Below are 24,483 nucleotides of genomic sequence, written 5' to 3'. Positions count from 1 at the left end.
AACAATGTGCAAAAACAGAAATACGAGCAAAAAATCAACGCACAAATGGCAAAAAAAGGAGCTAAAAAAACACAGAACATAAAACATCAAACCAGTCCAAGCATATTCAGTTCAGCTGAGCTCAGTTTAATCTTGCTTTGTGCCGTTCATTAACTTCAGGCCACAGATCCAGTCCCCCACCACCAGCCCCCACCGATCGAGGTCGTTCAAAATAGCAACCAGAAAGCCAGAAACATGTCAGAACGTGAACTACAGAGTCCAATCCACAAACTAGACCTGGGAAATGTGACTCTAGTGTTAAACCAATAATATTGTCTGAATCCACGTGTCTGTGATACTGCTACAAGCGACTGCTCGTGTACCTGGTGCCTCGGCAACGATCAACTGGAATTTGCCAGTAGGTATGTTTCACACCTCTGATCTACAGCCCTTAGAAGATCTGGCAGCAGACACACAGGATAGCCGGCAAGCCTGTCTCCAGGACACACTCTGTCCAGGCTTGGAAACACATCACCATCCCTGTACTGCTGATGAGTATACTGGTTCCCTCCCACAGTCCAAAGACACAGTGGTTAGTCGGTTCACTGCTCATTGTAAATTGTCCCGAGATTAGGTTAGGGTTAAATCCGGGGTTGCTGGACGAGCCTATTCTGCACTCTATCAATAATAAATTCCTGGTGTTCCCGACTTAACAGCATCATGAGAAAACCTTCATCCCCTAGAAGTTCAAGGGGGACGGATAATGACCTTGTAAAACAACGTCCACCTCTCAAGCAATGAAGAAATTCACATCCTTCCGAGAAAGGTCCTACCTCATTGTAAATATCACTTGGTGGCGCGTCATCCAGCGTATCTTCATCTGAAGCCGCGCTGAACTCTGTTTTACTTTCAAATATCTCTGAGTGGGAAGTGATCAACGTTTCCACAATCCGAGCCTGGTGAGGATAGTCAACCAAAGACGACAAGGACACAGTCGCCTCGGTCGGCCTGGGCCTCATCAGCGTGGGCCCAAATACGATTCCAAGGTTACTAGGAGACATCTTATTCTGCTGTTCAAGATCTGAAATTCTAAACATAAGCGATAGAAGTTATTCATATAGTGACAGAAATATCAGAGCATAGAACACAGAACAACAGGACCACACACTATAGGTCCTTCAGACCACAATGTTGTGCCGACCTTTTAACCTACTCCAAGATCAAGCCAATCCTTCCCTCCTACACAGCCTCCAGTTTTCTTGCATCCATATGGGGACACTCTACATTATTCTGGCTTGCTTACTTCTTACTTATTGATTGATTGATTGATTGATTGAGATACAGCATAGAATCGGCCCTTCCTGGCCTTTAAGCCAAGCTGCCCAGCAACCCATCGACTTAACTTCAGCCTAACCATGGGGACAGCTTACAATGACCAATTAACCTACCAACTGGTACATCTTTGGACTGTGGGAGGAAACCAGAGCACCTGGAGGAAACCTGCATTGTCATGGGGAGAACGTACAAACTCCTCACAGTGGAATTCCAAAAGGAATTGCCATGAGTCTTTCCAGATGGCACCAAGCAGCAAATGCTGTTGAGTTGCTGCTCAAATTTAGTTGTTTTATTAATTGTTTAACATTTAATTTTTTTTTATTTTGTGAGGATGGTTTTGGGGACAGAGAGGGGAGTAAGGGGTCAGGTTTTGGTTTTAGAAAGGAGGATGTGGAGGAATTAGAGGTCAGGCTGTAGTCTTGAGTCTCCGCTCCACATTCAAAGACCAACAACACGGACATGGAAAATCCGTTGTGGATGTTGTACCGGCAGAGAGTGGACAAAAGTGTCCCTAGGTCCAGAAGTCGAGGTCTGTTGGCCAGAGCCGAGTCTACGAATCTCTGTGACTTCAGTGCAGAGGTCGAAGCCTGATGCGTGCAGGCCCGAGTCTGGAGACTGAGGCCTATCCTGGGGTTAAAGGACTGTGCGTGTGTGTGAGTGAGGAGGAGGAGGAGCGGGGCTTCTTTTGCTGTTGTTGTTAGTGTGTTATATTTTGTAGTGTTCTGTATTGTTCTGCTGAGCTTTGTGGGGTATGCTATGTTGGTGCCGGAATGTGTGGCAACACTCGTGGGCTACTCCCAGCACAGTGTGTTGGTTGGTAAGACAAATCACTGACGCATTTTGTGACACGTGATAAATAAACTTGAATCTTGAATAACCAGTATCTGTCAATGAAGAGCCCCAGTACTCCGGCCAATTGCAGTCAACTTTTACACATTTGTGTTCTCGACAGCAAGTACTGTGCGTTTAGATGATCAAAAGCAAATCCCTTCCCATTCTCTTCACCACTACATGGCTAAGGTCAAGATGCCCCTAGCAACGGCTGGACGGAATCAGGAATCTGTGCCAGGTCTGAACTCACCTGCTGAGGTGTCTGATGATATACTGCAGCGTGGCCTTGTTGGCAGGCGGCAGCTCCTTCAGCAGGTCCTTCAGTCGCGACACTAGAAGTAAGTCCTCCTTGTCGACTGACGGTTCCTTGCCTCCTCCGTCCCCTGTGCACTGCATACTCTCCTTGGCCAGGCCCATCAGATCGTTGTAGAGGCGGAACAACATTATCGGCTCTGGAAGCTAACGTCAGACACACAAGTCAGTTTGTTTCACCCTCAAGGAAGGTCATGGACATCCTAAGAATCGATGATAATGTGTAAGAGGTTGTCAGATCATTAATTTCCTCCATTTTCATTAGACGTTTCTATTGCACGAGATTCAGGATTGTAAAACATCAGTATTTATCGTTCGGCCAAGAGCTTTAGAACGCTGTCCAATTATTGAAACATATAAGATTATTAAGGGATTGGACACGCTAGAGGCAGGAAACATGTTCCTAATGTTGGGGGAGTCTAGAACCAGATGCTACAGTTTAAGAATAAGGGGTAGACCATTTAGAACGGAGCTGAGGAAAAACTTTTTCACACAGAGGGTTGTGGTTCTGTGGAATGCCCTGCCTCAGATGGCAGTGGAGGCCAATTCTCTGGATTCTTTCAAGAAAGAGTTAGGTAGAGCTCTTAAAGATAGCGGAGTGAAGGGATATGGGGAGAAGGCAGAAAAAGGGTACTGATTGTGGATGATCAGCCATGATCACAGTGAATGGCGGTGCTGGCTCGAAGGGCTGAATGGCCTACTCCTGCACCTATTGTCTGGTATAATCACAGGAACATTCAACAATATACAGGAAGATAAAATGATTTTATGAAAACACAGAACAGTTTAGCACGGTACAGGCCCTTCGGCCCACAATGTTGTGCTGTTCTTTTAGCTTACTCCAAACCAATCTAATACTTCCCTCCCACATTGCCCTCCATTTTTCCTTCAACCATGTACCGATTTAAGAGCATCTTAAACGTCCCTAATGTATCTGCCACTACCACCATGCCTGGCAGTGTGTTCCATGCACCCACTACCCTCTTTAAAAAAATTTACTTGTGACATCCCCACTATAATGTCCTCCGATCATCTTAAAATTACTCAGGCTGGGATTAGTCATTTCGCCCTGGGAAAAAGTCACTAGCTGTCCGATCTTTCTATGTCTCTTATAACGTATACACCTGTATCAAGTCGCTTCTCACGCTCCTTCGTTCCCAAGAAAGAAACCCTTGCTCACTCAACCCTTCCTCATTGGACGTCTTATTGGTAAAGCTCAGAGATGCTGTTTTTAGATGATCTCCGATAAGATGGGATCTTATGAATCAGAGACCCCTCATCACCTGTCGCAGGTACAGTTTGAGTACGTTGCTGATGTCGTGCGGAGATGCCTGTGAGAGCTCCACCAGCTCCTTTCCATTTTCAAACGCCTGGCACAGCTTCTCAACACGGGTCTTCACACCGTTCACACGGTAGATGCCCTGAAGAGGCAAGATGAAGGGTCAAGGGTCAACTTTATTCGCAATATACATTTACATGCATTAGGAATTCACTGTGGTGTGTTGGCGTGACAGGCAACAACAAAAAATAATAACATTCAATAATTATAAGGATTATATAAAAATAAACTTCGAGGTTAAAGTACAGATATGGAATAAGACCTGTATAAATGCAAGAAAACAAGCATGTACTTACCATGCAAACAGTATTATAGAAAGTGGTTTAAAGTGTTTACAGTGCAGTGATAGATAGAGGGGGGTTGGGGGCATAACTGGAATGGTTGATCAGATTAACTGCCTGGGGGAAGATGGTGTGAAGTTTTTGTTTGCTTTCCAGAAGAGAGCTGTAGTACTTTCCAGAAGAGAGGTCTTGGAAAAGGCAGATTGTTGGGTGGGTAGTGTCCACAACGATTTTCCTGCCCACTTCTTTGTCCCGGACACGTACAAGTCTCGCAGTGATGGTAGACTGCAGCCTGTGATCTTTCCTGCTGACCTGACAGCCCGCTGTAATTTCCGCTAACTGTGAGAGGATGCTGCACCAAACCAGACAGTAATGACTGAGGTGAGGATGCTCTCTGTGGTGACAGTGTGGAATTTCAGCAGTGTGTTCTGGGGAAGATGGAGTTTTACAACTGCGGTAGCTGTCTCTCATAAAAGGAAAAGGGAGTGCTGAAGGGTCTGGAAGATACAGGAAATTGAGATGCCACCCCAGCGAAGACGCAGAAAGCATCACCTTGGAGACAAAGGAGGAAGTCGGGCTGGGATTTGGTGAGGAAAAGAATAGCGAACGCAATAAAATCAATTGCCTCACAGACAGAAAGCTGCAACAATTAACTTTATTTCTTGCACGTACTTCAAAACACTGAAACATACAGTGACATGTGTCATTTCTGTCAACAAATAACTCAGTCTGACAAAGTGCTGAGGGGACAGCCATGCTTCCGGCACCAATATAGTACGCCTACAACTTACTAACCCTAACCCACGTGTCTTTGGCATGTGGGAGGAAACCGCAGCACCCGGAGGAAACCTGTGCGGTCACGGGGAGAGCGTACAAACTCCTTACAGTGGCGGAAATTGAACTTCGATCGCTGGCACAGTAAAGCGTTGCACCAACGACTTCGCTAACATGCACTTGTCAATCAACTCATCAGTTCTACACGTGTTAATCAATATAACTTAAAATGACATTAGGGATGAGTTCAGCTGACGTGCCACTTCATGGAGGTATTGTGCTGCCTTTGTGAAGGTGTTGGGCAGAATCATGCTGCCATCCAAACCAGTGACCTTGTGTTGGGTATTGAGATTTTCGGACTTTCTAACACCTTTAATGGGCTGAATCTATCAGTACCCTTCATTGCTAGACTTCATATAGATAATTCCAGTCCAGATGGGATCCCCCAGCATTCTGCTGAGAGTTCAACACTTGAATCCCATGCCAGGTCAAACCCAGCACATCCTAAGGCTTTTAACTGGGATTCCAAGAATTTAGATAAGGAGGCAAGAAGGAAAGAAAATTATTTCTAACTTTGTTAATTTAACGTTAAGTTAATTCTATTTATTTGTCCTTCAAGTTTTTCTGATTTTCTTAAATATTTTGAGTATTAAAAATAAGAGTTGTTGAATGTCTCTGAAAGATATAAAACCTTAGAGTCAAGAATGAACTTGACAGATAGCAAGGCTTTACCTCAGCATCAGCTCTACCGTTGGATCACAGGGGGCAAGAGACACATAAGTCTGGCCCCGGCAAGTGTGAGAATCACAGCCGGCAACCTCAGACTCGATCTGACCCATAAATTTACCAACCCCGCTGAACATCCAAACAAATGGGTGCAAACCTCCATCACACTGACTACATTTGTTTGAGAACTCATTCATTCAACAGCAAGAAATCCTGAGTTGGTGTTGCATGAATGACTAAATAACTCAGTTATTGGATAATGGAGCAATTTTAGGACCGAATGACCCATCAGTGTTTAATTATTTCAAAGAAAATCTTTAAAAATTAAGATTAACTCTATTTAGCACATGTACATTGAAACACAGTGAAATGAGTTTTATTTATTTATTATTATTTTTATTTATTGAGATACAGCGCGGAAACAGACCCTTCTGGCCCAAATAGTTACGCCACTCAACCACCCCAGATTTAACCCTAGCCTAATCACAGGACAATTTACAATGACCAATTGACATACCAACTGGTACATCTTTGAAATGTGGGAGGAAACCGGAGCACCCGGAGGAAACCCACACGGTAACAGGGAGAACGTACAAACCCCTTACAGGCGGTGGTGGGAGTTGAACCTGGGTCGCCGGTACTGTAAGGCGTTGTGCTAACCACTACGCTACCTTGCTGCCCTAGTCATTTGCACCAACGGCCAACACAGTCCAAGGGTGTGCTGGGGATAGCCCCCAAGTGTTGTCACATTTCCAGTGCCAAAATAGCATGCCTCCAACTCATTAATCCTAACTCACATGTCTTTGGTAATTGGGAGGAAACCCAGAATTGTAACCCAGTCATAATTTCAAGATTGATGGCTCTGTAAAGCATTATGTTAATGGCCGCACTACCACGTCGCCTACCTTTCTTGAACACAATGGTTTGGATGTATGCTGAACGCATTAGGGATCACTTCCAACATCTAGAGAGGATTTACTTACTTTCATACTCAGAGCTCTGCGCTCGATCTCAGAGATGCATGCTTTGATAATGAACGGAATTCCATCGAGACTCTCGCGCGAGGTCTGAGTGAAGTCCCGGCCAAACAGCCTCAGTTTCCTCTGTAGCTTCTTGCGGCCACACTTGATCGCCAGAGTCTCCAGACACTTCCTGTGGCAGGCCAGATTGCACTGTAGGGCAAGTATGATTCGATTAGTGCTCCGTCAAATTCATACCATATTTACCAGTGGGAATAGTTTGCACTAATCTTCGCCTCATGCACTGAAGTTATCCTTGTCAAAATTGGAATCTAGTATTATCAAAACTCCACCATACACGGTCCTAAGCCCGGCTGTGAACTTAGGAGCTAGCGACCCCATCTTGTAAAAACCCAGAGCTATAGGAACATCAACAGAAGCTCCAAAGACCTCATCCCCAGGAGAGGAAGGATCTTCAGCTGGAAGATTTAAGGTGGGGGTACACCTGAGGACAATTTGAAAGACTGGCCCAGGACAGTGGATCTGGTGAGCAGCTGTCAGCAGTCTATGCTCCAGTAGGGGTGATGGGCTTCAGGAAGTATTATCAATCACATACTGTGCACCATAAAATAATATTCTACTGGTATTAGTCATGGCATCATATAGCTTAGAGGTAGTCCCTTCAGCCCAACAAAACAACTCTCAAATTCAACCACACATTTATACTAATTCAGCATTAAACATCTTTCTCCTCACTTACAAGGAATACTGCCACAAGAAAGCATCATCCGTCTTCAATAATTTCCACCATCCAGGCCATGCTCCCTTCTCACTACTACATTGGACAAGAAGTACAGGAGCCTTAGGTCCCACACCACCAGGTTCAGGAACAGTTACTGCCCTTCAACCGTCAGGCTCCTGAACTAGTGTGGATAACTTCACTCACCTCAACTCTGAACTGATTCCACAGTCTACAGGCTCACTTTCAAGGACTCACCTTCTCATATACACTCAGTGGGCACTTTATTAGGTACACCAAATCGTTAATGCAAATATCTAATTAGTCAATCATGTGACAGCAACTCAACGCATAAAAGCATGCAGACAAGTTCAGTTGTTGTTCAGCCCAATAGGGAAGAAATGTGACCTATATGAATTTGACTGTGGAATAAATGTTGGTGCCTGATGGGGTGGTTTGTGTATCTCAGAAACTGCTGATTTCCTGCAATTTTTGTGCACAACAGTCTCTTAGTTTACAAGGACTCTGCAACTCACGTTCTCAGTATTAATTGTTTTTTTTTTAGTTTGCACAATTTGTCTTGCTTTGCACATTGGTTGATCGTCAGTTTTTGTGTTTATGTATAGTTTTCAAAATTCTGTTGTATTTCTTTATTTTCCTGTAAATGCCTGCAAGAAAATGAATTTCAGGGTGACATGAAATGATAAAATTTTTACTTTGTCTTGAATACCTTCCTATCAAGTCCTGTAGATTCTGCTTCTCGCCTACACACCAGGGGTAACTTACAGGGGCCAACTAACCTAGGAGGCAGCAACTCCAATAGCTGTGCCATTGTGCTCCTCCTAAAATTATATCTCTTTGTTTCCATGCCTCATTCAAGGATATTAAGAAAAGATCAAAAGGTAAATGTTGTTTACAAGTTAAAACCCTATTAAAGCAAATTATTGAGGTGTCAATCACAGAGATAATGGAAAACCTACTGAATCACAATAAACCCACCAACTGGTCCAAGTAGATCAAGATGTCTTTCCAAGCTAGGGTCATGTGTCTTTGTTTGGCCCATAACCTTCAAAAGTTTTCCTATTACCCGGGATTTCTATGTTTTGGATGCGGACTGAACTATAGACTTTTTTGTTAAATCAGCCTTATAGGTTTTTTATATTCTGTGTTTTTCACCTCATATTTCTTGTTTTTTTGTGTGTGGGGGAAGGGGAATTTGGGGGTCGATGTGCCTGTTCTGTTTTTGTGCGGGGAAGGAGGGATTTGGGGGTTGATAATCATGCTGCCGTTCTCTTCTTTTGTTTTCTTTCTTGGTTTCCTGACTATCTGGAGAAGAATTTCAGAGTTGTATACTTGGATAATAAAATGAACCTTTGTGTACCTGTCCAGCAGTCTTTTTTGTATCTGCCTCAACCACTTCCTCTGGCCGCCTGATCCATATACATCAAAGTTCAAAGTAAATTTTATTATCAAAGTACTTATGTGACACCATATACAACCGTGAGATTCATTTTTTTGTGGGCATACTCAACAAATCTACAGAACGATAACTATAACAGAATCAATGAAAGATCAACCAAGTGCAGAAGACAAATAAATATCGAGAACATGAGATGAAGTGCCCTTGAAAGTGAGTCAATTGGCTTTGGGAACATTTCAGTGTTGGGGCAAGTGAAGTTGTGTGAAGTTATCCCCTTTTGTTCAAGAGCGTGATTGTTGAGGAGTAATAACTGTTCTTGAACCTGGTGGTGTGAGTCCCAGGACTCTTGTACCTTCTTCCTGATGACAGCATGAAGAAAGCATGACCTGGGTGGCGGGGGTCCCTGATGGTGAGTGCCACTTTCCTGCGACAATGTTTCAAGTAGATGTGCTCGATGGTGGGGAGGGCTTTACCATGATGGACTGGGCCGAATTCACTACTTTTTGTAGGAATTTCCATTCGAGGGCATTTGGTACTTCCAGACCAGGTTAAGATGCAGCCAGTCAATCAAAGTACTCTCCCCTACACATCTGTGGGTTTGTCAAAAGTTTTCGATGTCATGCCCAATCTCCGCAAACTGCTAAGGAAGTAGAGGCACTGCTGTGCTTTCTCTGTAATTACACTTACTATCTTTTGTGTAAAAAAAATCCTCAATTTTTGATTTAAATCTTTCCCCTCTCAACTTAAATCCAGTTCTTGATTCCCCAAGCCTGGAAAAAAGTACATTCTTCCTTTCTACGCTCCTCGTGATTCTTGTAAAACAAAATATTTTTCTTTATTCACCTCCTCACATTCAGCTCCCTGAAAGTACACGTAACTGTCACATTCTCTGCACTTGGACGGTGTGCGAAGCTTCCTGAGACGATGTGTCTGTGCAGCCTTTGAGAGGCCCACATTCTTGAAGGGACCAGTGGACACGGCTATCTCTGGAGCCATCCCGTTGATACCTGCTTGGAAATAAGTTTCCAGGCAAATTAGTAAATAGCGACAGATACCTGCCTTTCCAAAGTCAGAATTGGCCACGCTGCACTGAACTGCAGCTCATCTTGAAATAAAATGTTGCCACTTCTGCAAGGGACAATCTAAAATCTATCGGCTACATTGGTAGTCAAAACGTTCTGCAGATGGCGGAAATCTTGAGCAACACACACGCACAAGAAAAAAATGCTGGAGGAACTCAGCAGGTTAGGCAGCATCTGTGGAGAGGAATAAATGATGAAGGGTCTTGATCTGAAGCGTCGACTGTTTCTCTCCTCCACAGATGCTGCCTGACAAACTGAGTTCCTTCAACATTTTGGATATGTAAATCAAGTAATTGGGATGGCGTGGTAGTGTAGTGGTTAGCACAACGCTTTTCAATATCAGCGACCCAGGCTCAATTCCTGCTGCTGTCTGGAAGAAGTTTATGTGTTCTCCCCATGACTGTATGGATTTTCTCCCAGGTGCTCCAGTTTCCTCCCACAGTCCAAAGACTGTAGCCTTGGTCATTGTAAATCGTCCTGTGATTACGCTAGGATTAAATCAGGGGTTGCTGGGTGGTGTGGCTCGAAGGGCTGCAAGGACCTACTCCACGATATATCTCAATAAATAAAGAAATAAATCATCATGGTGAGATGCATCAAAAGCCTTGTTTCGATGTCACACCAGAACCAACCCCCAAAGATTTGGGGGCATCACCCATTCATTTTTCAGGAACCACTGGGCGATGGACTCTCTATTAGAGTTGCCTCTTTAGATGCAATGCTAAGACTTCCGACGCAGCTGCCTCTACATTGGTGAGACCCATCTTAAACTGGAGGATCGCTTCATTGAGCACCTCTGCTCCATCTGCCAAAAGTAGAACTTCCCGGTGGCCGAACATTTTAATTCCCAATCCCATTCCCATTCTGACATGTCGGTCCATGGCCTCCTCTTGTGCCAAGATGAGGCCAATGTCAGGGTGGAGGAGCAACACTTCATATTCCGTCTGGGTAGCCTCCAACCTGATGGCATGAATATAGATTTCTCCTTCCGGTAAAAACATTTTTCCCACCCCCTCCCGTCTTCTTCTATTCCCCACTCTGGCCTTTTACCTCTTCTCACCTGCCTAACAGTTCCCCCGGTCCCCTCTTTCTTTCCTTTTGCCTATGGTCCACCCTCCTTCCCTATCAGATTTCTCCTTCTCCAGCCCTTTCCTACTCACCTGGCTTTACCTATCACCCTCTAGTTAGCCTCCTTCTCCTCCCCCACCTTTACATTCTGACGTCTTCCCCCTTCCTTTCTTGTCCCAAAGGTGAGTCTCGGCCCAAATCGTTGACTCTTTATTCACTTCCACAGATGCTCCCTGATCCGCTGAGTTCCTCCAGCATTTTGTGTGTGTTGTAGAGGTATTGACTGTTACTGAGGTTTGGCTAGATGTCAACAGCCGTGATGCAGGATTTCAACCCAAAATGTCGATAGTTCCTCCCCAACCCCCCTCCCACTGCTTGACCTGTTTCGTTCTTCCAGCAGTGTGCTTGTGCTCCAGACCACGGCATCTGCACTCTCTTGTACAGCACACACACAATGCTGGAGGAACTCAGCAGGTCAGGCAGCATCTATGGAGAGGAATAAAGAGTCGGCGTTTTGGGCTGAGACCCTTCATCAGGACTGGAAAGGAAGGGGGAAGAAGATAGAATAAGATAGTGGGAAGGTGGAGAAGGAGTTCAAGCTGACAGGAGATAGGTGAGACCAAGTGAGAGGGAAGGAGGGTAGGCGGGAGAGAGGAGATGAAGTAGGAAGCTGAGAGGAAATAGGTGGAAGAGGTAAAGGCCTGAAGAAGAAGGAATCTAATAGGAGAGGACTATGGGCCATGGGAGACAGGGGAGGAAAAGGTAATGGGCAGCTGAGGAGAAGTGACGAGAGAGTAAGCAGAGTGGGGAGTAGCAAAAGAGAGAAGAAGGGATTTGGAGTAATTACCAGAAGTTAGGGAAATTGATGTTCATGACATTTAGTTGGAGATGTTGTCCTTCCAACCTGAGTGGGTTATTCCTCTCCAAAGATGCTGCCTGACCTGCTGAGTTCCTCCAGCATTTTGTGTGTGTTGCTCCAAGATGTCCAGCATCTGCAGAACATTTTCTGTGACCTCTCACATTTGCCAATGACCTTGGCTTTTCACAAATACGGTATAATCCAAGTTTTCTCACTGGGCCTCCGAACTAAATGTTACTTAACTTACTTTGCTCAAAGTTTGTGCTGCTGTCTTTATCCTCCACGTCCTCACTGTTAGACATGGTTCCAGAGGAAGGAATACTGGGCAACTTTCGAACGAAATCACCTGTGGATCCAAAGAACAGAGACATGGCTTTGCTGATAACGTTGAATTATTTGTAAATACATATATTTTTAATCAAGGGTAACAGATAAAAATATGCATCTGAAAATTCTGGAATCTAACCTTTATAATGTTACCAGTGTATTTGTGGCTGTTGGTGAACTTAATGTCTTTAAAGAAATTAAACTCATACAGGATTATTAGCTATCTCCTGTACCTAATAAAGTGGCCACAGTGTATATTCTGCTGCCCATCCACTTCAAGGTTCAATGTATTGAGTGTTCAGAGATGCTCTTCTGCACACCACTATTATAGCATGTGGTAATTGGAGTTACTGCCACTGCTTAAACCAGTCTGACCTCTCTCATTAAAAAGGAGTTTTCAATGACAGAACTGCCATTCAGTATGTTTTTTTTTGGGGGGGGGGGTTGCGCCATTCTCTGTAAACTCCAGACTGCTGTGCGTGAAAATTCCAGGAGATCAGCAGTTTCGAAGATACTCAAACCACCCCATCTGGCACCAACAATCATTCCACGGTCAAAGTCACTTAGATCACATTTCTTCTCCATTCTGATGTTTGTTCTGAACAACAGCTGAACCTCTTGACCGTGTCTGCATGCTTTGAGTTGCTGCCACATGATTGGCTGATTAGATATTTACAGTAATGAGCAGGTGTACAGGTGTACTTAGTGAGTGGCCACTGAATGTATGTCCCAACATGGAGCTATGTTGATAGCTTGGGTTACTTTACACCAAATTTTGTTGTTCAAATCATACATTAGCTGCTCGTGTCAAGGATTCTAACACCGGACCAAGCTGGGTTCAGGCCAGGCCACTCTTGCTGCTGTCAAGTCCTGAACTTAACCCAGTATATTGAGGATGGCTTTGAAATATGACAAGTTACAGGGGCAGTATTTACTGACTTAACAGCAGCATACGACACTGTGAATCAGAGGCCTTCTACTGAAATTATCTAAAATATTAAAGAATGAAACCACAGTCAAAGTAATAAGAAGCCTCCTAGAAAATCGCAGATTTTATGTAGAAATGAATGGAATTAAGAGTAGGTGGCATCCACAAAAGAACGGACTACCACAGGGATCAGTCCTGGCACCTCTACTATTTAATGTTTACACAAATGACCAACCAACCTTTCCTAACACACACAGGTTTATCTCTGCAGACGACCTATGCACAGCAACACAAGCTAACTCCTTCTAAGAAGTTGAAGTATGACTTACAGCAGTCCTCGAAGCAATGAAGCAGTATTTTGAAAAATGGTCTCTGAACCCAAATCCATCAAAAACTCAAGTGTGTGCATTCCACCTGAGGGATCGAGAAGCAGCTCGGAAACTCAAGATCTTCTGGTGTGGGAAGGAGCTCGAACACCACCCAACTCCAATTTACCTGGGCGTGACACTGGATAGGACGCTCTCATTTGCCACCCACATCCAAAAACTCCGAGGGAAAGTTGGCTCTCGTTGGAATGAGGCTTTGGAGTAAGTTAACTCCTCTTCCATCAATGCCAGGCATTGTTTAATACAATTTAAAATTCTACATAGACTACATTACTCAAAAGTAAGGATTCATAAAATATTCCCAAAGGTGTCCCCAATGTGTGAGAAATGCAAATCCTCGGAGGAAAATTTGTTATATAGTTATGCTTTACGTCCCAGGATACAAGAGTATTGGAAGCAAATATTTGAGGTCCTCTCGAAGGTACTAAAGGTACAGATAATATCAGACCCCATTTTAATAATTTTTGGAACTTCTGCGAGGTCAAATAAATTCCAGGCTACCCAGCAACAACTCCTGACCTACGGCATACTTAATGGAAAGAAACTTGTACTGATGTTCTGGAAAAAGGAGGAAACTCCATCACTCAGACAATGGCTGGCTGTATTAATGGATACTCTGCATCTAGAGAGGATACGGTACGTTATCAAGGACAGACTCAAGGAATTTGAAAAAATCTGGCAACAATTACTGTTGTATCTAGAAGAGACCGACAGCTGAACTAAGTGTGGGGGGAGGTAGGACCTAAACAGCACATACGGGAGGGGTAAGGGGAGGGGAGGGCTGGGAAGGGGAAAGGAGACAGGGTGGTAGGGTTTCCTTTGCTTTTTACTTGTTTACTATGCATACATTCATTTGACTTCCATTATGTTGTTATAAGAAAGAAAAGAAAAAAGAGGCATTGTACTTTAGGACATTGTCGGTTGTGGTTAAGCAGATGTTGCTTCACAATAAAAACATTTGAAACGGAAAGCAGGTTCTCGCAATTCTCTCTTGAGAAAAATTAGCAGGCACGAAATGGGGAGCTAATGCTCACACACTGAGATCAACTGCCCTAGCACTCTGCTATGCACCTGCAGAATACTGTGCACCTGTGTGGGGCAGATCAACCCATGCGAAGAAAATAGACCTGTTGCTTAACGAAGCCTGCCGAATAATCACGGGCACACTGCGCCCCACACCCACCAACATAATTTACTGACTTGCAGGCATTGCTCCCCCAGAGATCTGAAGACACACTACAACAAAAATTGAAAAAGGTAAACAGAACTCAGATGCACGGCACCCACTACACCATCATGTGCCAGTTTCCAATCACCTAAAATTGAGGAAAAGTTTTGCTACAGTGGAGGAACTACCGCACAGAACATCCCCCCAAACACACAGGATTGACCTCTGGCAACAAACAGAAGCCAGAACCCCACCAAACAATACAGTGCCAGACCCCACAGAAATGTTACCAGACGGGGCACTGCTTGACAGACGGAAGTGGTGCACTCTCAATGGAGCAAGAGCGGGAGTTTGTGGGACGGGAGACAATATGGTGAAGTGGGGTTTAAAGACCAGCGAATCCTGTGAGTGTGGCGAAAGGTTGCAGAACATCGAACACGTTCTGCGCAACTGCCCACTCTCACCTGATTTAGCTGCCACTGACCTGCTCAACATCAACCAAACAACACTAGAGCGGCTGACTGTCTGGTGTGACAAGCTGTGATGATGGTCATCACAGTGATTTTAAATGTCATTAGTGGATACTTGGCCATCACTTCACCATGGACACTGCATGAAGAGGAACCGAACCTCTGTGGAGATTTGCTACAGTGGAGGGATTATAACCGACTCCTCTCACATCAGGAGTGAGACTGAAAAACAAAACTGCAGATGCTGGAATTGACAAAAGCAAAAAATGCTGAAGATATTCATCATATCAGGAATGTTTGTACAGAACAAAATCAGAGTTAATATTTCAGATTTTTCATGATGAGGGATTAAATCTCTTTGCTCTTTCTCTCTCTCTCTCTCTCTCCACAGACGTATCTGTACCTGACCTTATAAGTCTTTCCAACACCATTTTAATGTTAAACTTCCAACATCCATCACAGCGAGTGGTGGGAGTATGGAATGAGCTGCCAGACAAGGTGGTAAATGCGGGTTCTTTTTTAACATTTAAGAATAAATTGGATAGATACATGGATGGGAGGTGTATGGAGGGGTATGGTCTGTGTGCAGGTCAGTGGGACTAGGCAGAAAATGGTTCAGCCCAGCCAGGAAGGGCCAAAAGGCCTGTTTCTGTGCTGTAGTTTTTCTATGGTTTCTATGGTTTAATGCTGTATCGCAAACCTTCCCTTTTGCTCTTCATCGTGTTTTTGAAATTTTATAATTTGTCCAGGTCTGACAAACCTAACACGTTTATTCAGTCTCTCTTTGTCACACGCACACACACCTTCTCTTTCTCTTACTCACATTCTCTCTTTCTCACATTGTTTCTCACTCTCTCACTCACTGACTCTCTCTCCCACACCATAGAAACCATAGAAAAACTACAGCACAGAAAACAGGCCTTTTGGCCCTTCTTGGCTGTGCCGAACCATTTTCTGCCTAGTCCCACTGACCTGCACACGGACCATATCCCTCCATACACCTCCCATCCATGTATCTGCCCAAGTTTTTCTTAAATGTTAAAAAAGAACCCGCATTTACCACCTCGTCTGGCAGCTCATTCCATACTCCCACCACTCTCTGTGTGAAGAAGCCCCCCCTAATGTTCCCTTTAAACTTTTCCCCCCTCACCCTTAACCCATGTCCTCTGGTTTTTTTCTCCCCTTGCCTCAGTGGAAAAAGCCTGCTTGCATTCACTCTATCTATACCCATCATAATTTTATATACCTCTATCAAATCTCCCCTCATTCTTCTACGCTCCAGGGAATAAAGTCCTAACCTATTCAACCTTTCTCTGCAACTGAGTTTCTCAAGTCCTGGCAACATCCTTGTAAACTTTCTCTGCACTCTTTCAACCTTATTAATATCCTTCCTGTAATTTGGTGACCAAAACTGAACACAATACTCCAGATTCGGCCTCACCAATGCCTTATACAACCTCATCATAACATTCCAGCTCTTATACTCAATACATTCTTTCTTTCTCCCACACAGTCTCTCTCTTTCTCTCTCTCTCTCTCTCTCTCAGAGACATTCCCTCTCTCTTTCTCACAGGCACATACTCTCTCTTGCTCTCTCTCCCCATCATGTGGGGAAATGGCCTGCACAAGAGGGCATATTTTTAAGGTGCTTGGAAGTAGGTACAGAGGAGATGTCAGGGCTAAGTTTTTTTATGCAGAGAATGGTGAGTGCGTGGAATGGGCTGCCAGCAGCGGTGGTGGAAGTGGATATGACAGGGCCTTTTAAGAGACTCCTGGATAGGTACATGGATCTTAGAAAAATAGAGGACTATGGGTAAGCCTAGGTAGTTATAAGGTAGGGACATGTTCGGCACAGCTTTGTGGGCTGAAGGGCCTGTATTGTGCTGTAGGTTTTCTATGTTTCTATCATTCTCTCTCTCTCTCTCTCTCCCCTCCTCACACTCACCATTGATGCATTCTGACCTGCTGAGTACTTTCAGCAATTCTGTCCCATATCAGGCTGCACAGAAAGGAACTGTTTTAGAACAATTTGTACCAGGACGTACTTATTTGAACAATTCATACCAGCCCATATTTATTTGCCCATCCAGCTGTGAGCCTGACCCTAACCTTCACCTGTGTAAATCCAGCACAAAGTGTCCTGCGTTGCCTTTAGATGTCGCTTTGAAACACTCTTTTCAGAGTCACACAGAGGGTGGTGAGTATACAGAACGGTGTGTCACAGGAAGTATTATTGAAGAAGCACTTGTATAGGTAGACGGAGAGGTAGGGCAGAAAGGGTTATGGTGCAAAGGCAGGAAATGGGGACTGGGTGGGTGGCCACTGTGGTTGGCACGGACTGGTTTTTTCTGTAAGCATGCTGTTCCGCTCTGTGACTCTATGCTGAGCCTTGGCAAGCAGCAGGTGGATTCCAAGACAAGAGGGCATCACGGACCTTGGGGTCATCCACAAGGGTTCAGCCCAAGGAAGTGCTTTTCTTAACGATCTTGTGTAGAAGCACGAAAGCCTGAGTTTTGAATCACCCGGCCCTGGCAGAACAATGTGCTTCGAACGAGCAGTAGGAAGTGAAGACATAGAGAAATAAAGCTGAATAAGTCAAGCATGAATCAGGAGCAGGAGTCAGGTTACTGTCCCTTCAAGCCAACTTCACTATTTAATAAATTAGACTGATCCAGCTGTAACCTAATTTCTGCATTCCCACCTTCTTCACCATAGAATAGGATGGAGTATCGCAGCTTGGTACGGCAACTGCTCTGCCACCTGCAGAGAGTTGTGGACACAGCTCAGCACATCATGGAAACCAGACTCCCCTCCATGGACTCTGTCTGTACTTCTCAGTGCCTCAGTAAAGCAGCCAGAATAATCAAAGATCCCACCCACCCCGGACATTCTTTCTTTCTCCCCCTTCCCTTTGGGTAGAAAATTAAAAGGCACGTACCACCAGCATCAAGAAATGCTTCTATCCCGTTGTTATAAAATTATTGAATGGTTCCCTAGTACAATAAGATGGGACTCTTGACCTCATAGTCTACCTTGTTATGGCCTGGCGCCTTATTGTCTACCTGCATGTTCTCTGTAACTGTAACACTTCATTCTGCATTCTGTTATTGTTTTCTATTGTACTATCTCAATGCACTGTGTAATGAAACAATGCCTATGGATTGTGCACAATATATGTACCGACAATAATAAATACAACCTTTGCCTTAAATATAGAGTACTGTGGAAAAGCACATGTATACTGCTAGGGCGGTTAAGGCTTTTGCACAGTCCTGTAGTAATTTTATGTATTGCACCGTACTGCTGTTGAAAAAAAAATCATGACATATGTGAGTGATGATAAACCTGATTCTGATATGGGTCTCTGTTGTGGACTGACAGTGGGAAGCGGGCAGGGAGAGAGGAATCATGGTTGGGAAAAGGGGAAGGGAGAGGGGAGGGAGCCGGAAGCACCAGAGAGACATTCTGTAATGATCAATAAGCCAATTACTTTCAACCAAACGACCTTGCCTGGTGCCTCAGGGCTGGGTGCATCTACCCCAGGCACTCCTCCTCTGCCACCTGTCCCACACCCCTCCCACAGCACTCCACCCTCATTATTCACAACATCCTTTGCTCTCGCCATATTTACAAGCTCACTATCTGCTCCACATTGCAAAATACAGTACTGTGCAATAGTCTTAGGCACCCTAGCTCTCTCTCTCTTTCTGTATATACATACACACACACACGTCTGCCTAAGATTTTTGCACGGTACTGTATTTAAAAACTCGGCAAAAAATGTGCTTCATCTTTGCCTCGCTTTAAACAGTGACGCTTAAGTCTTGATTCTCCCACAGGAGAAAGCACTCTCTCTGCATGTACCCTCAGGGTCTCAAATGTTTCAGTTTGGCTCTGGTTTCTAAATCAAATAACAATTAATAACAATATCCTATTCCGATTCAGTTTGTCTTTGTGAATGTTCTCCGTAGGTTTGCTAAACCAACCTGAGGTGGAAGAGGGAGAATCCAGGCTATTTCCTCCACCCACACTCTCGGTGTCACTCATGGTCGTGGGCCAGGACCTGTGCACCTGATGACTTCGAACCCCTGAAAGGACCAAACATCTTACTGAGTTATTCACAGATGTGACTCCAGCACTTGGCATCCTCATACAGAAACCATCATCATTATCTCTCAATGCTTTCACAAGTGGAAAACAATGCTGTACACTTTCAAATGGTTCATTTAAATCAGCCTCATGTTCTAATCCTTCCATCCAACATTCAAAGTAAATTTATTATTATATGTCACCTTATACAACCCTGAGATTCACTTTCTTGTAGGCATACTTAATAAATCTATAGAACAGTAACAGAATCAGTGAAAAACTGCCCAACTTGGGCTTTCAACCACTTTACAGACGACAACAAACTGTGCAAATAAAAAAAGAAAGAAATAATTAAAATAATAAATAAATTCGTAATAAGTATCAAGAACATGAGATGAAGAGTCCTTGAAAGTGAGTTGAGTGATTGTTGGAACAATTCAATGATGGGGCAAGTGAAGTTGAGTGAAGATGCTCTTTGGTTCAGGAGCCTGATGGTTGAGGGGTAATAACTGTTCCAGAACCTGATGGTGTGAGGCCTGAGGCCCCTGTACCTTCTTCCTGGTGGCAACAGCGAGAAGAGAGCATGGCCTGGGTGGTGGGGGTCCCCTGATGATGGATGCTGTTTCCAGTGACAACGTTTCATGTAGATGTGCTCAGTAGTGAGGAGGGCTTTACTAGTGATGGACTGGACATATCCACTACTTTTTGTAAGATCTTCCATTCAAAGGCATTCCTGTTTCCATACCAGGCCGCAATGCAGCCAGTCAATATATTCTCCGCTACTCATCTATAGAAGTTTGTTGAAGTTTTAGATGTCACGCCAAATCTTTGAAAACTCCTAAGCAGAAGTGTTGCCATGCTTTCTTTGTAATTCCTCTTTCGTACTGGGCCCAGGACAAGTCCTCTGAACTAACAACACCAAGGAATTTAAAGTTGCTGACCCTCTCCACCTCTGATATTCCAATGAGGACTAGCTCACGAAACTCTGGTTTCCTTCTCCTTAAGTCAATTATCAGCTCCTTGATCTTTCTGACATTGAGTAAGGGTTTTTTGTTATATTCAGCCAGATTTTCAGTCTCCTTCCAGATTTGTCACCACCTTTAATTCATTTCAATTTGAATATCAAAATAAGGTTACACAGCGTATCATCTTCTGAGCCAGCCCCTCAGAGCTTTGTGTCTGTGGTGGTACCATCCCAGCATGAAAGTCTGGGTGGTGAATAATGTCAGAACAGCTGAAATCTTGTTTCTTCAATTAACACTACTCTCTCGATATCAGCACATAACTCTCAGGAGAGAGAAGCGTATTTCAATGTTTTCCAAATATAATCGCGTTATTTATATTGATGCTCAGCACCCAGAACTGATTATCAGAGAGGGAGTATATCCTCCTGACAATTGCAAAATAAAGATTAGCTTTATTTGTCACAAGTACATCAAGACATACAGTGAAATGCATCATTTACGCCAACAACCAACACAATCCTAGGATGTGCTGGGGATGGCCCTCAAGTGTCACCATACTTCCGGCATGATCTCAGCTTGCTAATCCGAGCTAACACATAATTGCTTAGAATGTGGGAGGAAACCAGAGCACCTGGAGGAAACCCTCACGGTTACAGACGGCAGCGGAATTGAAGCCTGGTTGCTGGCCCTACAGTAGCATTTCACTAACTGCTAAGCCACTGTGCCACACAAAGACTCAAACTGCGTCTAGCAACCCACACAAAATTCTGGAGGAACTCAGCAAGTCATGCACCATCTATCGAGGGGGGGGGGGGAGGGGGGAATAAACTGTCGACTTTTCAGGCCGAGACTCTTCGTCAGGACCTTGCTTAAGATTTCCGGCATCTGCAGAAGCTCCTGTGTACATTAATAACAAGTTGTAGATTGGATGATCCTCACAGTTCCTTTTTGGGAATGAGATGACATAGAGTGGGACAAATATTGCAGGATGCTCCTTTTCCTGTGTAAGAGGCCGGGAGTTCAGATTTCCACACAAGCATGCTCAAACGCACAAACCCAGAACTTGCTCTCAGCTGGATTTCACCAAATGCACTCCAGCATTTGAAGCTCTGGCAAGTCTCCATCATACGTGATGCAACATCAGGTTAGGAATTACTCTCCACTGATTTCAATGGAGAAGAATGGCTGTGAGGGATTAAGTTATTAGCGATCATATTTCATTTAATTGTTTGTATTTATTTAAATGTTTTAAAATGCTTTACTTTTTTAAAGATAAGTTTTTATTTAAAGTTCAATTAAATTTTGAATCATTTTCAAATGACTCTTTAGAAACATAACTGGAACGATGTTTAGTTTTTGATAGCTGGCTAAGGCAAGTAGAACCACCAAGTATTTCTTTCCCAACAATTTGTGGGCCGGACATCTTACCTTCCTCCCCTATGTGACTGGACTTCCAAGGCCTTACTCCAAACTTGGAAAAGCCCCTTCTGCCAAAGTGTGCATGAAGTGTTCAGTGCAGTGAAAGTTACTGACCACAAACCACAAGCAAATCTGAGGATTCTTCCTTTGTTACAGAGTTTGATGGGAATTGCTTTCAGGAAGATGTAAATTTAATGGTGGGAAATGCTATTTCTTCTGACTTAGCTGCTTACAAAGATGATCTATCTTTGCAAGCAGCTAGGTCACCTTTTGAATGTTGAAAGGACCAGAGGATTTTGAGAGGATGGTTCCTATGGTGGGGGAGTCTAGGACCAGAGAGAGCAGCCTCACATTCGCAGGACGTACATTAGAAAGAAGATGAGGATGAATTTCTTTAACCAGAGGATGGTGAATCTGTGGAATTCATTGCCACAGCCGGCTGCGGCGGCCAAGTCATTAACCTACCCAGTACGTTTTTGGAATGTGGGAGAGAAGTGGATCACCCGGAGAAAACCCACACATTCCACAGGGAGGATGTCCGGAGACTCCTTATCAAACAGCACCGGATTGGACTCCAAAGTCTGGAACGCCCCAAGCTGTAATAGCATCAAGCTACCTGATACGTTAACATTGTTGTCCACGGAGTTTCATTGATTTCTTTGTATTTACCGCAGTAGCTCACAAGAAAATGAATCCAAAGGTGATATATGGTAATAAATAATAAATTTACTTTGAACTTGGAACTTTTTGAAATTTACAGCCATTCTGTTTAAAGCAATATTGCCTCTTCCCCGTCCTAGGCGACCCACTCGTACTGAGTTTTATCAATTCTATAAAGCGCAGTGTCAGCACAGTTTACACCTGGTTATTACGACTTACCTCTTCTCTCAGGGAGGCCTCCACCCCGCACCTCCTTCTGGGTCAGGGTACCCTCTGGGCTGCCTGGCTCATCTGTGGACGTCTGGCTCGGAACCTCGTTTGACGTGTTCGGAGGAAAGTCCTGAGTGTTGAAGCTACCCTTACGGGCCCTCACATGGGGGGACCTGCAAAATGAGGATAACTGTGTCTTTAGATACATCGCTGCACCAGCATTTCAAAAAGAGTAAAACTTGATATTATTCACAGCAATTATAATTGAGTAACTCTCAAAATATTTGTAACTTCAAAGGGGAGACTAGCTAGTTTTGAAGACAGTTTTAAAGGGCAGGAGATCCCTGTGGTAAAGGATCACAGCGCCGGGGGGGGGTGGGGGGAAAATCTGAAGATGTCAGACCAGAAACAAGAAACGGAAACGTCAGAAGAACTCAGCCAGTCAGAGATGTTTCTGATTCAGTGTTATTGTCCTGAAACGTTGATTGGCTTCTCTTTCCACAGACGATGCTTAACTGATTGAGTTCCTCTAGCAGCTGCTGTTGCTATGGTGTCTGGTTAATGCGCCAGACAGTGGTGAAAGTGAGGCTGGGTCGTTGGCACTGTGATAGTGTTGTGCTAACTTCTGCGCTGCTGTGCCACTCCCAAGTGCTGAGAATAAAATAAAAACAACAAACCTACTGGGGGCATCGAGTGTACCTGGTGCCCCTCTGCACTGGTGAGACCTGACATAAAGCTTTGCCTAGCCCCTCAGCTCCATCCGAGTAAAGTGGAATTACCCGGTGGCCAAGCATTTTAATTTCCACTTTCCATTCCAATTCCCGTTCCAACAGATCGGTCCATGACCTCCACTTTTGCCACAATGAGGTCGCTCTCAGGATGGAGGAGCAACATCCCATGTTCCTTCTGGTTAGACTCCAAGCTGATGGCATGAATATCGACTTCTCCTGCCGGTAATTTATTTTTCTCTCTTCCCCTCTCCTTTTCTGTTCTTCCATTCTCCACTCAGGCCTCTCACCTGCCTATCACCTCCCCCTGGTGCCCTTCCCCTTTCCTTTCTTCTACAGTCCACTCTCCTCTCCTATCAGATTCCTTCCTCTCCAGCCCTTCACCTTTCCCGCCCACCTGGGTACACCTGTCACCTTCCAGCTTGTCCCCCTTCCCATCACCCAACCTTTTTATTCTGGCATCTTTTCCCCTCCTTTCCAGTCCTGACGAAGGGATTTGGCCTGAAACATTGACTGTTTATTCATTTCCATAGACGCTGCCTGACCTGCTGAGTTCCTCCAGCATTTTGTGTCTGCTGCAAAGGAAAAAAATGCCTGAAATGTGAAGAAAATACATCAGAACTTTAAACAATTAAAGGGAAAAGTTGGGCATTTTTAACGCTGACGGGCTGGTTATGATTCAGCAGGACTTCCTCTGTAAACCACCTGGCACTGATGGGTCAGAGAAAACTTCAATGCCTTTATTTCATGGAAACAACAGGTTTAGTGGAAGCAGTTGAAAAGGTTGCAAGTTGATGGGGTGGTTAGGAAGGTGTATCACATGTTAGCCTTTATTAGACGGGGAATTGAGTTAAGAGCCATGAGGTAATATTGCAGCTCTATAAAACCCTGGAGGAGGATTTTGGCCAACTGGGTCGGGTAAATACCTTTGCGAGACTATAGAATTGTGTGTCTGTATTGCTTAATGCCTGGATCGGCAGAAAATTGTGGTGCTGCCCTCTGCCCTACTGCTGTAGAAATAAGATTATGTGCTGTTGCCCTTTAACCTACTGCTATAGATATAAAAATTCATGATGACGCACTCTGGCCTACAGTTGTAGACCACGAGGCTACGTGATTTAGGTGTTTTCCCTCTAGGTTGCTTAGAACGATACCAAATATGGAACTGTTGAACAAACCATAAAGAGGGTGCATGTACTGACTGTTAAGTAGAGCTGTTAATCTCAGGAGGGACAGCTCTCCATGTCACGTAAATAAAGAGTCTCCTAACGAATACCTGGGTCTGAGTCTTGTGTGGAAAAGGAAATTGCCTAACAACCACACTTGGAGTATTGTGTTCAGTTCCTTTTACGCAATATGTCAATGATTTGGACGATGGAATTGATGGCTTTGTTGCAAAGTTTGCAGTCGATATGAAGATAGGTGCAGG

General features: G+C 44.3%; 1 protein-coding gene across 4 annotated transcripts in view; it reads right to left on the bottom strand.

Annotated features, from left to right (window-relative positions):
- The window catches only part of LOC140188182 (rho GTPase-activating protein 45-like), a 195,964-nt gene that overhangs the window by 10,701 nt on the left and 160,780 nt on the right, over window positions 1–24,483 (bottom strand). For 3 of the 4 annotated variants that reach the window (XM_072244192.1, XM_072244189.1, XM_072244191.1), the window contains exons 14-21: window positions 22,336–22,499; window positions 18,970–19,071; window positions 11,952–12,050; window positions 9,539–9,705; window positions 6,561–6,749; window positions 3,741–3,878; window positions 2,396–2,604; window positions 813–1,068 (exon numbers count right to left, since the gene is read on the bottom strand). In XM_072244192.1, coding sequence (XP_072100293.1) covers window positions 813–1,068; window positions 2,396–2,604; window positions 3,741–3,878; window positions 6,561–6,749; window positions 9,539–9,705; window positions 11,952–12,050; window positions 18,970–19,071; window positions 22,336–22,499 — 1,324 coding nt within the window. The remainder of the gene's footprint in view (window positions 1–812; window positions 1,069–2,395; window positions 2,605–3,740; window positions 3,879–6,560; window positions 6,750–9,538; window positions 9,706–11,951; window positions 12,051–18,969; window positions 19,072–22,335; window positions 22,500–24,483) is intronic. The other variant, XM_072244190.1, reaches the window with a different exon arrangement.

This window comes from Mobula birostris, chromosome 26, assembly GCF_030028105.1.
Source record: "Mobula birostris isolate sMobBir1 chromosome 26, sMobBir1.hap1, whole genome shotgun sequence".
Lineage (NCBI taxonomy): Eukaryota > Metazoa > Chordata > Chondrichthyes > Myliobatiformes > Myliobatidae > Mobula > Mobula birostris.
This window is presented reverse-complemented; position numbering and strand designations above follow the sequence as displayed.